At 39.9% G+C, this 13048-nt stretch overlaps 1 protein-coding gene across 9 annotated transcripts in view; it reads left to right on the top strand.

Annotated features, from left to right (window-relative positions):
- The window catches only part of GPATCH2L (G-patch domain containing 2 like), a 33512-nt gene extending 22983 nt beyond the window's left edge, over positions 1–10529 (top strand). For 6 of the 9 annotated variants that reach the window (XM_075103548.1, XM_075103546.1, XM_075103555.1 and 3 more), the window contains 2 exons: positions 3454–3545; positions 8820–10529. In XM_075103548.1, coding sequence (XP_074959649.1) covers positions 3454–3545; positions 8820–8992 — 265 coding nt within the window. In that variant the 3' untranslated portion in view covers positions 8993–10529. Of the gene's footprint in view, positions 1–3453; positions 3546–5775; positions 6132–8819 lie in introns of those variants that run through there. The other 3 variants (XM_075103551.1, XM_075103557.1, XM_075103550.1) reach the window with 3 other exon arrangements.
- The last annotated feature ends 2519 nt before the right edge of the window (positions 10530–13048 follow it).

Here is a 13048-nt window from a genome sequence, read left to right on the forward strand (position 1 = left end):
GGTTGCAGCCTGTCAGTGAGACTTTCAGAACTTATAGTTCAGCCTGTCCACTGCAATGTTGTGTGCTGCGCATACCCATGATCTGACTTTCCTGGTGGTGGTGTTTCTAGGAGTCTGCCTTTAAACTGGGAGTCATCAATTCTATTCTCTTACCGATATAGCACCTGTATGCGAGCTAGTGATTAGAAATTTAGATTGAAAAGTGTGGTATCTACCAAACAAAGCATATTTCATAAATTATAGCTCAGACACCCTTTCTGTCCATGTCTTAATGAGCACTATCATCCCTGCATGCATTCTTCTGCTCCTCTTTCCCTCAAGGTAGGTACCACCTGGAGATTCCGTGTATGCAGATTTATGGTGCCTGTAAAGTGCACCAGCCACTTGAAACTGACACTTTCACCACCAGGTCAGTTGGAGCCAGTGATTAATCAATAGGTTCCTGATTTACTAACGGAAGTGTTGGTGATCAATAAGGGATAAACCTGAATGAAATACATGTTACAAAGACAATTTATGACCTCTGAGCCTTTGTGTGTTAGAGGCAGGGCTGCTAGATGCAGTGTCCTTGCTATTAGTCTCCAGCTGGAGTATGATTTGCCTTTACTTTCACTACAAGAAGGAATCCTGAGATTCTCATTCCGCTTTAATTTTTCTTCTTTTTACCCCCTGTGTAATTGTGAGGTAGGGGTAGATGTGGTTTGAGCATAGAGTTGAGAGTCAGAAGTTCTTATTTGAAATCTAGCTGTAATATTTGTGAACTAGGAAAAATTGCATAAAATCTCTTGGAAATAACAGTGCATACTTCTTCTAGTCCATAGTGATTCTTCAACCAAGGATCAGCTGGCTAATGTTTGTGTAAGTTCATAAAATTAAAAAGGGAGCCTTATTATTATGTGATGAGTTGGATTATTATATATAATTATGTAGTCAACTAGTTAGTAATCTAATACTGCGTCACTGATGCAAAACAAAACTGAAGAAGTTCTTGACTGGGCTATGTGTGCCTAGATGTTTCAGAATACATGGTAGAACTGTGCTAAAATACTATAGACCCACTATCATAATCATGTACAAAAGCAGTTTTTAGCGTATGTGAAGTGACTTAGAGGTTAGTCACTTACGTCTACGAACACAAAATTTGAATATGCAGTCTATAGGTGTGCTGGTGTTTTTGAAAGCCTTTAGGTCATGATTTCAGGAGACTTCTGTGTCTGGTTATGCTACTATGCATTCCCAGATTTGAAAAATTAGCTGTCACTGAAACTTAGCACAATTTAAAGATTTTTTTTTTTTTTTTAAACTATTCCATAATGACAGATTGCCATTGTTTTAGCTAGGATAGAGTTAATTTTCTTCACTGTAGCTGGCATAGTGCTGTGCTTTGGACTTAGTATGAAAATAATTTTGATAATACACCAATGTTTTAGTTGTTGCTAGGTAGTGCTTATACTAGTCAAGGACTTTTCTAGCTTCCCATGCTCTGCCAGGTGCACAAGAAGCTGGGAGGGGAGGGGCACAGCTAAGAGAGTGGATTCAAACGGGCCAAAGGGATATTCCATATCATGTAACATCATGCCCAGTATGTTAGCTGGTTGGGGCTGGCTGGGGGAGGGAGGCAGCAATTGTGGCTTGGGGACTGGCAGCGTCGGTCAGCAGTTGTATCGTTTGCGTTTCTGCTTTTACCCTTTTCCTTTTTATTATTTTATTATAATTATTATTTTATTTTAATTAATATTTTATTTATTAAACTGTTCTTATCTCAACACACAAGTGGTTTTTTGGGTTGGTTTTTTTTGGGGGTGGGCGGGTTTTGCTCTTCTGATTCTCTCCCCCATCCCACAGCAGTGGGGGGAGTGAGCAAGTGGCTGCTTAGTGTTTAGTTGGCCGACTGGGGCTGAACCACAACACAGAGTTAAATGGCAGATCTTGCAGACTTCTTGCAGAACTTCTGAATTTTAGTTGAGAAGACAGAATGGTACATATTTCTTATTTTGTGGTTTTGTATTTGTTACAGGTAAGGGGGTAGACCCAGCAGCGTTCAAACACTTTGTAGTCTTGGCTGGTATAGGTAATTTTTTGTGCTCCCTACACTGTCCTGTATAGCTACAACAGCACACTTTTGTTTTGCGTAAATTCAGCATCTAAAATTGTATGTTTTAAATATGATGACATTTTTTTTTAAATAGATTTTGACATGGAAATATGAAGCCATGAACTTTTCCTTTGGTTATCAAGTACTGAAATCTTTTACAGATAAATGTGTTTGTTAAACTTCCATGATTTTTTAAATCAAAATAACAAGCTTTAAAGACACAGAAGCTTTTCATCACTTAATCATCAAAATTTATATGCATTCAATCTTTACACTGTGTAAGCACCTCAGAGTCTTTAATGGATTTTATTTGCACTGTAGTTCTGCATTTTGCACATCAGAGAGTGACCAAGGAACTTGCCAAAGAAACTCTGTTATCTCAGACAAATCAGGGATTTGAACCCAATGTCATTGCTAAATTATGCATTTGTATTCATTATGGATTGTATTTGAGAAAGTTCTCTGGTATGCTGCCAAGACTGTCTTTTCTGAATTAAACTTCTCTTCTTCCTACGTCTAGAACTTGGAGGAGTGCTCAGTTTAAGTCAGTCCCAATAATGTGGGTTTAGTCTTAATTGGCAAATGGTTAAACTGAAGTGGTCATCAGAAGGCTTCGGACTTAACAGTTGATATGGCCAGGACAGATTATGCCTTTCGGCCAGTTTACAGGTGCAGCAAGGCTGTATTACCATAAGCCAGATTCATCTGTTTTCATAGCACTTTGATAAGGAAATAATAATTTTGAAAATGCATGAGACAGTTTTGATTCCTAACTAAATCTGTGACACAGATTTAAATGGCAGATCTTACAGACTTCTTGCAGAACTTCTGAATTTTAGTTGAACTGAGTCCTGTAAGTGGAAACACTTACACTTCCACTACTGTAGTGGAAACAATATGCACAGACATTTGGAATATAGGTATGTTCTAAGATGACTCTACAGTACTAAACAGGTTGTAAAATAATTTCTGAACAAGGGAGCAAATATCATGCAATTTCTTTAGAGCAATTTGTTACACTTTATAAAAGTAATGGCAAGACATGTGTTATATCACTGCTCGATCGCATCTTCACTTAGACAAAGAGTTATTTTAAAGTTAATACAAAACCAGATCCTTTGAAGTCTGAGGAATAATTATTCTTCTGAGCAGTTTATGTGTGTAAGCTCTTAAAAGAAATTGGAGCATAATGGTATATTAATGAAGAATGTGAGCAAAACTTCCCTGGGAAGCTTTTGATTTGTGTTGCCTACTAGTTAAGAAGCTGATGGGAAGGTGGGAGTTGGAGGGTGATTGGCCAGAGTCTTACAAGAAGGTGATACTGGACCAGAGTTTAATTTGTTTTAATTTCTCTATAGGCAAGCAAATGTACACCTGGGACCACCATGTTCAAGGGACATCAAGAGGAAACGAAAGCCAGCTGCAGCCTCCGTGTCCAGCCCAACATCAGGTAACTTGGATTTACCTGTGTGCTGGCATTTCTGAAGTCGTGTCACTCTTTAGCAAAGTGCCAGAGTCACAATAGTCAAAAACAGCATTACCTTGATTTGAAACTAATGAAACGTGTGAGAAAGGCAACATGTGAGAGAGAATACCATGTGGTTTTGCATAGCATCAAAAGCTGCTACTAAACAAATCTTCGATGCAGCTATGGTGAGTTAATATAATTTACAGTGCTTCACTGTACAGTGAGTAATAGTCTGGTTTTTTTATAAGCTGTTATTTCCACTGTTCCTAAATTATGCAGTACATGCTAATAAGGAGGTGAACAGTACATACAGTGTGTTCCTTCAGTGTTGGGCTGACATTAGCTGATAGCTCTGGTGCCCTTCTTTAGGTTGTTTCTAGACACTTCAACTGGAGCAGAAATCTGGCCATTTTTGTATCATCATTGTGTGAGACCACTTATTCCCTGGGAGTTTTCTTACTCTTGTGGATGAAAATAGTAACTTTTTTTTTTCCTCCACTGGGGATGTCGTGATTAAAATGCTGGTTTATTTTTCATATGACATATTTCTCAAAAGTGATTGATTACTCATCAGAGTCTGAAAGAGTTCTAATCTGCTGAAGACAGAGGGGTTTAGGAGACTTCTTTCTGGACTCTCACACTTCACCCTCTTGAAATATTTTTGCCTACTATCAAGCGATCCGTGTTCTTCCAACGAGTTTATTAAAAAACTATTGTAATCCAGTAACAAGTCAGTGGGTAAGATGATGGGAAAAATGGTGATGTGAAAACAGTGGGGAGGGCCAAAGGAACTGATGATGAATAGCAGGAATGAAGTTTGGATTTCTTCCTTGGGCTGGTGGATAGACAGAATAATGAAGTAGGGAAGGAAAGTGTGCTAGCTTTCCAGGCCACAGATCTGGATTACAGACTGTATGAAAGGTTCTGTATTAAAAAGGAGAAAAAAACCCCATTAAATTAATAATCTGTTGCTCAGCAAAAGTGTAATCTGTTATTGACTGTTTATTTAGGATATTCTTTCCTGGCTTTTGAGTATTCCATGTTAGTATATTCAAACTTCTGTAGTGAAAGGGTTAGTGAAATCATATGTCTGTAGCCACAGAATGTTAGTTCTGGGACACTAGGTTTTCTTGGTACAAATGCTAGTGTCTCACTATTCTCCGTTACCAGTCCACTTATTGTTCAGAGTGTATTCTGTACTGCATTGCTGGTCACTTTGTATAGGGAGAGCTTCTATTTCTATGCCTACGTATTTCAAAATACTATGTAAATTGTACTTGCCTGACTAGGCAAATTGTATAGTGAACACTTTCTGAAGAGTTGAATCTGCATCTGGAGTGGAACTCAGCACTGGAAAATAGCACAGAGGTTTGAAAGTGGTTTTTTTGGTTGGTGGTTTGGGTTTTCATGTGTTTTTGTTGTTGGTGTTGTTTTGAGCTCTTGTTTTGGTTGTTTTTTTGGTTTTTTTTAGGGATGAGGGAGAGAAAGTTAGAGCATGTATTACAAAATAAGGAAGGCGAGCAAGCATAGCTATTGGAATCTGGACAGGATGCTTGTGCTGATTGTCAAGGGAAGAGTGCTACAAGGTCTTTAAGGGTCAAAAATGATAAAGATCTCTTCCCTAGACCCTGTTTAGAAATACCCCCAGCCAAGTTAACGCCTATATGCAGTGTTTGCTACAATACTGACTTCTAGAAAGAAGCTTTTATGATTGGGTAACTGAAGCTGTCCCCTAGCTGACTTTCTACAGCAGTCTTGCAATTGCAGCTGGAGCACAACCAGGGCATGTAACTTGGGAACTTCTGACATCTGATATTATTTTTGTCAAAGGTGCCCTGACTTTGGAATTTCTAATGCCTAAAGAAATACATAGGGTTACTCTGCAATAATGTAAAATTAACTGAAGGATCTTAAGCTTGTTAGACGTTGATGAGATAGATACAGATTTTTCTCCCTTGCTATGCATCTACTTGCTCATATATAAATGCCTTATACTGGGGTTCCCCTGTACCTGAGGAATCATAGCAGCCTCATTTTCTCACTACAGAGGCTTTGTATGTTTGTGGTCTCTTACTTCTGCAAAAGACGAAACACAGATTAATTGGAACACAGGCAGATCCCTGTTACTGCAGGCACACAGAGTGCTGGATTTCTTCACCTTTAAATAGCTACTTAGCTGAGTCCAACTGCTCTCGTCTCACTTGTTGACCAGGTCCTGCTTCAGTGATCTCCTTTTTTGCAACCTGAGTGCCCCGTGGAGGTGAAGGACACAGCCTGAGCTGGCTCCATCAGTCAGCAGAACAAATGGGCTTGCTCTGCCGAACATCGGGCCATCTCGGATTCCACCTCTTTTATAGAGATGAGTGATGAAGAGGGGCTCGTTCCGCTTTGCCGCTGTATTAATACACATCAGGGGCCAGCTCCCAGCACTAAATCACGCTACTGCATACATCTGTTATCGGACTCCTCACCAGTGTGATGAACAAGAGTGCAGATAGAGGCTTCCTGGTGTCATTCTTTATAGGATTTTCCTAAAAGAATAAATAGCTCAAATCTCTGCCAACACTCTCCCCTGTCACTGTGATGAATTTAGCTTCTTTCTTAAACATGCAGCTACAAATCTTCCCGTCGCCTCACCCCCACCCCCCCCACCCCCCCTGAAAGTTTGGAGCTGAATTTGGCTGAAATCAGATGATGCTAATAAAAGGCATGTGAGGTGTGGATGCTATTTCCCCTCTAGCTGTAGGAATGAGAGAAGGGAGCTAGAGATATGTTTATTTGGGAGCCAGGCAAAATAAGTTTATTCCATATCTTCTCACGTAGTCATGAATGTGAGTATTGATGTGTTCTGGCAAGGCACCTTTTGTCAGAGACCCTTGTATGAACATCAAAAACCATGCATTACTGTAGCAGAAGTGTCTGGGTCTCTATTGTATTGTTATAGCTTTAAACTTCTGGTATTAGTCCTGCCCTTTGAGGCTAGCTGGCCTAAATACCATAATGGAGATACTTGTTAAAGAATAGCACTTTGGAAAAAGGCATGGCTGTTGAGAGCAATAAAAAATGGGTAGAAAATTCGGATTCATTTGTACTTGGGAAGTGACTGTTATCAAACTTAAGTTGGGCAAACTTTTGCAAATATTGAGACAGATTGAAAATGAAAGTTAGTGTGTGAGCCCTAAAGCATGAGGCTTTCACCAGGTAAGAACAAAAGTCTGGCTGGTGTAGTCTGGCAGCAGAATAAGGAGGTCTGGAGGAAGTAAGACTGGCTGTACCGGCTTAGACCAGAAGTTCATCCAATTCAGTGACCAACAGCCAGTGCCTAGGGAAGAAGTAGTCTGTAGTGATAAAGGTCCTTTGAACTTCTGGTGATCTAAGACCTGGGGCTTCAAAAGGCATGGATAGTGTCCTTGTGATTAGTTACTTTCCACTGTAGTGCAATAGATTTGGAATAATGTCCCCAGTGGTACAGTAGAGTTTGTCTGAGAAGTACTGTATAAAATGTTATTCTGATGGTAGTTATTCTCTGGTTTGAAAGGGATCTGATGAAGACTGTCATGTCTGTCATACGTTTGTCAGAATAGGCCACAAGTGTAGATGGTTATGAAATAAAAGGTGAACAACTGTCCAGCTTTACACTGATGTTTTTAGTGCTTATGTGGTTCAGTCCCCTATATATGTAGCAGTGGACATGGTAACAGGCATCCTGTTCAGGTATTACAGTGAGTCTGGGGTAGAAATCTGCATAGATAGATTTTTGTCTGCCTTGGCACGTATTTGCACTTTGTTGTGAAAAATAATAATTTCTAAATGGTGCCAGTTAGTAGCCTCTGAAACTGCTTGTCAGAGAATAGCCTGATGAGTAGTAGCAATTTGGTGAATTTTCCCTCTCCTATTTCTTGCTAATGCATTCAGTCTTTGTCATGGTGTGATGGTACCCAGTAGCAAGAAGCCTGTTTCAGTCCCTTTTTTTTTCTTGTTATGAATGAATTATCTTTTTAGAGATGGAGAGCCTGAGTGGGGAGGCTGCTAGTGAGGCTGAGTAGTAGTGATTATTAGTTGAAGGACTTTGACATATTTTTTTGGCATGTTTCATTTGACCTTCAGATGGAGGAAGTTGATGGGCTAGAGATGAAATATGCAATGTACTGTTATCAGCTGTGTTGTTGTGGCTGCATGGGAATGACTCACTGTTTTGGATGTACAGAAGCAGGATTGTTGGGGTTCCAGATCTACTGAGTTTGGAACATCAAGCATTGAACCAGCTTTTTATTTAAACTTCAAAGCAGTTGGTCCTCTAGTTGAGGCTTGTTTTGGTTTCTTTATCCTTCATCCACCACAGGGCAGCAGATGCAACTTGTAATAAAAATACACAAATAACTATTATCTGTTGTGAGAATACAATGAAAAAGAGATGTGCTTCATACTGAAGCAGTTACTTGTTCAAAAAAATTCTGCATGCCCCAGAGACTCCTGTGGTAATTACTCTTTTTTTTTTTCATACAGCCCTGTCCTGCTTGTGAGTATTGAGTGATTCAGGGTACTGAGAATGGGAGTAAAGTCTCATATCTTTAGGTTTCTGACAATCCTTCAGAAAATTTGGATGACTGTTGGGTTGAGCTATGGATCTGCAAATCTCTCTTGCTAATTATAGCCTGTCCCATTTTGAAGCTGTGGTTGTATTGAGAAAATAAGAATGGATTCCAACTTAGCTTAGCAAGTAGCTTCTTGTTATAATTTGCTGATTTACCATATTGCATATATGTGGAGGTTCATGGTGCTGCCTTTACTGGGTAAAGAGGAGAGGTATATTTTCCACTTTAACTGAGCTTTGCAACCTGAAATTTGCCAAGCCTTCAGAGACTTTGAAAATCTCAGAGAGAAGGTTAATTGAGTCTTTGTGGAGTGATCAAGTTATCTTCAGTTGAGTGATTATGGATTGATTCCGTTTAAGTATGGGACAGCTAAAGCCCCTGATTTTCAACAGGAACTTTGACTGAGGGAACTAGTTAGTGGACTGGGAGCTTAGAGTTCTGAATATGAAAATTATTAGGGCAAAGGTGTTAATGCTGTCAAGAACCAATACTTCAAAGGAATTTGGCAGGGGGACTCATAGGAACTCAGTAGATAACACCTTCATATAAGAAATTGTATATGAGGCATTTTCCGTGAAGTCACTTTTTCTAACTTTTTTTTTTATTGCCCTTTCCTACTGTCTTCCTTTGTTTCCCCCTTTCCTGCAATTTTATATTCCAGCAACTTTACCTGTCCACATGGATGGAGCAGAGTCAGAGCTACCAGCAACACCGTCCCTGAGATCCCAGAACTCTGAGTGGACAGGGAAAACACCAGCAGCTGAGAAAGCCACTATTGCTGCCTCCAGTAACTTTTTTAAAATGCCACCAGAGAAGAGCCCTGGATACAGCTAAAAGGAAGCATCTCGACTGTAAAAGCTTGCTGGATTTTCAGTGTGTTTGACTCTGGTGTGTATCTTCACCAAACATCTTGTTTGGCAGTAGTGATATCTTCATTATTGGTGCGTGATGCGTGCCATTATCCAGACTGATCCGCGCACCCTGCATACCTAAATCATGTTTGCAAATCTGTTTTAAAAAAGGTAATCAGTGTTGGGACCGCAGTGGCTTTTAAAAATGTTCTTGCTATTGCTGTATTTATTATGCATTCATCTTCTCTGATGCCAGCTCATATGTGCTGGGTCATGTACAGATTCTTTTGGGTTTTCAGATCTTTATTCACCCCCTGCACATGTTGCTTGTTTGTGCATTTGGGGTTTTTTGGGTGAAAGTCCCACTATCGCCCAGGGACACAAAAGTCTCCCCCTGCTTTGTTCCAGGCCAGGAGGATTTCTTGGCTGGAGAATGAGGAGGGAGTGCAAACAAGTTGAAACATGGAACCTGAATTCTGTATTAACAGAATGTTTTTAGGCCATGTGCTAATGGACTTGTATCATGTTGATTCTAGGGTAGCAAATATGGTGCTTGTCCATTCAGAAATTGCCATTTGCTTACTGGCAGCATGGTCCATTAGACCTTTTCCTTCACCCTTGTTCTGAATGTCTTTGTTCTTGCTTGTGTATTGCATGTTCTTTCCTAAATCTCCTACTGGATAAGGATTTGGGAGAACTACTTGGACATATATCTGCAAGCTGGTGTTCTGGAAAGGAACCTGGGCCCTTGAATGTCCTTGGGGTGTGGTAAAGAATATACAAAACTTCCATTTTTTGGTGTATAAAATAAAAAAATTACTGTGGGCATTTCTAAAGGATGCTCGCTGTTGAAGTTAACATGCCATTGAACAAAAAAGCCATTTAAAGTATCACTTGAGTTCACAGCATTCTGGGTATTGATCAGACCACTTCTGTCTCACGTTTGCCCTCCTTTCAAAAAGTATTGTCTGCTATATCTACTGGACGTGTCTCCACCTACTGATGATTATACTTTAGTCTGCAGCATACACAAAAGATTCTCTTCTTTTTATAGCACTTTCACCTGGTCTCCTGTTAGCTTCCGTGTTGCACAATATATTTCTTCCCTCTCTTTTCTTGAATTCTTGATCACACTCCACTTACTTTTCTTGAATTACTGGAGCTTATTTTGGGCTGCGTTTTTAAAACATATACCTGCATAGCATATGTCAAGGAACAGGTGGCCTCATGGCTTCTTCAGTCCTTCAAAAATAGGATATATTTGTATGCATAGAACCCTTTTTTGCTTTCCTCACTGGATGGAGCTTTCAGACAGGACTGTTTAAGCTTGTAAAAATTAATTTTGAATGTGGAGGTGCAGTTAGCACTTTTAAATAGATAAAATTTGCATGTTTTTAGTGGCTTTGCAGTGTTGTGCTCTCCCTTATAAATCAAATAGCTGAGGGACAGATTTGATTGTGAGGATATAAAGCAGTGATCTATATTTAACTTTGTATTAAAATGTTAAATGGTCATATCATAAACAAAACAAAAATTGAATGACTCACTAAATCATGATTGACAAATACAGTTATTACAGACACACTGTGTCTGATCCCCTAATACCTACTTATTCTTGTGGAGAGATCCAAATTGGATTTATATTTCGCAGCCCAAGCAAACTGTCAGATCCGTCCATGTAAATCCCTCTCAAAACCTTTTTTCTTTTTTTTTTTTTGTGGTTGTTTTTTGTTTGTTTGTTTTTGATGGTGGTATGTTTTAAAACTAATTAGAACAAGGAAAGCCTTTTTACCTTGCAGGAGGAGTACAGAGGTCAGTGTTTGGATTATGGGACAAGCTGTAAGGGTTTTGTGCAGAGATGAGTGTTCCTGTTTTAAACTGTTCATTGAATTGTCTTATTTTGTGCTTATTTTGAGCAATGGCACTTCAGAGGTAGCACAGGAAGTCTCGGCACTGGAGAGCCTGTAATCTAGAACATACAAAGAGAAGGTAAACCTGAAGAGTAGTAGCTTGACTATCTAGTACTCCTGAACAGAGTGAAGGGGGAAGGTGGTCACATTCTCCTAACAACCTGCAGATAAATTTTAGGATCGGTAGCCTTGTAACCTAACTTGCAGGCTGTTCCAGGGACAGGTAGTGGTTCCCTAAAAGAGCATTTGTGCAACTGAGTGTTCTTAATCTCACGAAGGATCCTCCGTAGTCTCTCTTGGTTTGAGTCTATTCAACAGACTTACTCAGATTACTGAGCATTCAGCTAAAATTTAAAAATTTGGGCCGTTGTGTTCACCTTTTTAAAACCAATTCTGGTATATGTTGCTACATTCTGAGTATTGGTCAGAGTAGTTTTGTTTCTTCTGTGGTGTCAGGGCAGTTTTAAAACTTTTATGAGAGGTGTTTGAGGTGTTAGGGAATCAATGGGCTTCACCTCACTCATTGCAGCAAGGGGAAGGGGTTGACAGACTTCACATGATTTTTCACTAGGGGCAGGAAAAGATAATTTATCAGATTTCCCTATTGAGGTCAGTAGCATTGTTCATCTGTTTAAGCCCTTACTTAGGTTGTAAGCTCCTAGGAGGTCTTCCTTGCCTTTTAAGGTTGAATGTACGTGTGGCAGTACTGAAGAGTAACTGTGGCAGGCCTTACCTTGGCAAGGCATACTTCCTGCTGTGGCAACTTTCTGGAATTGCCAGGAGGCTCAAGTTCTTGCAGCTGCCCTGTCTTTCCTATTTCTATGTTAGAATCCATTTGCAGGTCAGGCAGGCTCTCAACCAAATTTGATTCTCCTGAGTGGTAGACAAGCTAAATGAATTATCTATCTTGTTTCTCCAGGGCGTTTACCAAAATTCATCTTCAGACTTCAGTAGCTTGATACAGATTTGAATATTTGCAGCATTTTAGATGAATGAACTAGGTGCATTGTTTTGTCTCTTCCTCTAAGGCAGATTCATTAGAACTCACGCTGTACTCACACAATACTTGCAGTGAAGGACACAGTGCTTCAGATGTGGTTTGCTTGAGTAGAAAAGAATAATAACGTGCCTTGATTTGGTAGCTGTGCTTTTACTAAGGTGGTCCAGTATGTGATTATAGCTTCAAAGATACACAGCCCACTTATTCCACTTCTCGTCCATCAGGACTCCCCAGTCTTTTTCAGGTTTATCTTCTCTCCAGTTGTCTTCTCTCTGTCTTACGGGAATCTTTAACTTCCCAGACATCATCTGGGAATACCATACTGCTGTGACAAGCAAGTCTGAGAAATTCCTCAAGTATATTGAAGATAATTTCTTGTCACAAGTACTCAGTGAGCCAGCTAGGAAAGATGCCCTCATAGACTTGTTATTTGTGAACAGAGAAGGACTTGTGGCAGGTGTGATGGTAGGTGGCTGTCTTGGCCACAGTGATCACAAAATGGTTGAATTTAAAATTTTTGATGTAATGAGAAAAATGGTCAGCGGAGTTGCTGCCCTCGATTTCAAGACAGCTAACTCTAACCTAGATAGCAAGCTAGTTAGCAGTGTCCCCTGGCATCTGCTTTTGAGGGCTGAGGGATCCATGAGTGCTGGTCAGTTTTTAAGAACCACATTTCAAAGCACAAGAGCAGGCAACTGTTGTGTAGAAAGTCAAGCAAGTGGTGCAGAAAACCAGTTTGGTTGAACAGGGAACTCCTCTTGGAACTCAGGAGGAAAAAGAAACTGTATCATCTCTGGAAGCGAGGTCAAGCTTCTCAGGAAGATCAGAGCTGTGTTTTGCATATGCAGGGAGAAAACATGAAAGGCCAAAGCCTAATTAGAGTTGAAACTGGCCAGTGTTGTGTCAGACAAGAAGAAAGGCTTTTTGAAGTACATTAACAGCAAAAGAAGGTCTAAGGAAAACATTGGACTGGTACTTGTTGAAGATGGTTGCCTGACAAATAAGGCTGAAGAAAAAGTGGAGGTATTCAGTGATGTGTTGGGTTTGTTTGTTTGTTTGGGTTTTTTTTCCTCAGTCTCTAATAATACTGATAGACCTTGGGCTTCCCAGTCCTCTGAGTTGGAGGACC

The sequence above is a fragment of the Phalacrocorax aristotelis genome, chromosome 9, assembly GCF_949628215.1.
Source record: "Phalacrocorax aristotelis chromosome 9, bGulAri2.1, whole genome shotgun sequence".
Taxonomy (NCBI): domain Eukaryota; kingdom Metazoa; phylum Chordata; class Aves; order Suliformes; family Phalacrocoracidae; genus Phalacrocorax; species Phalacrocorax aristotelis.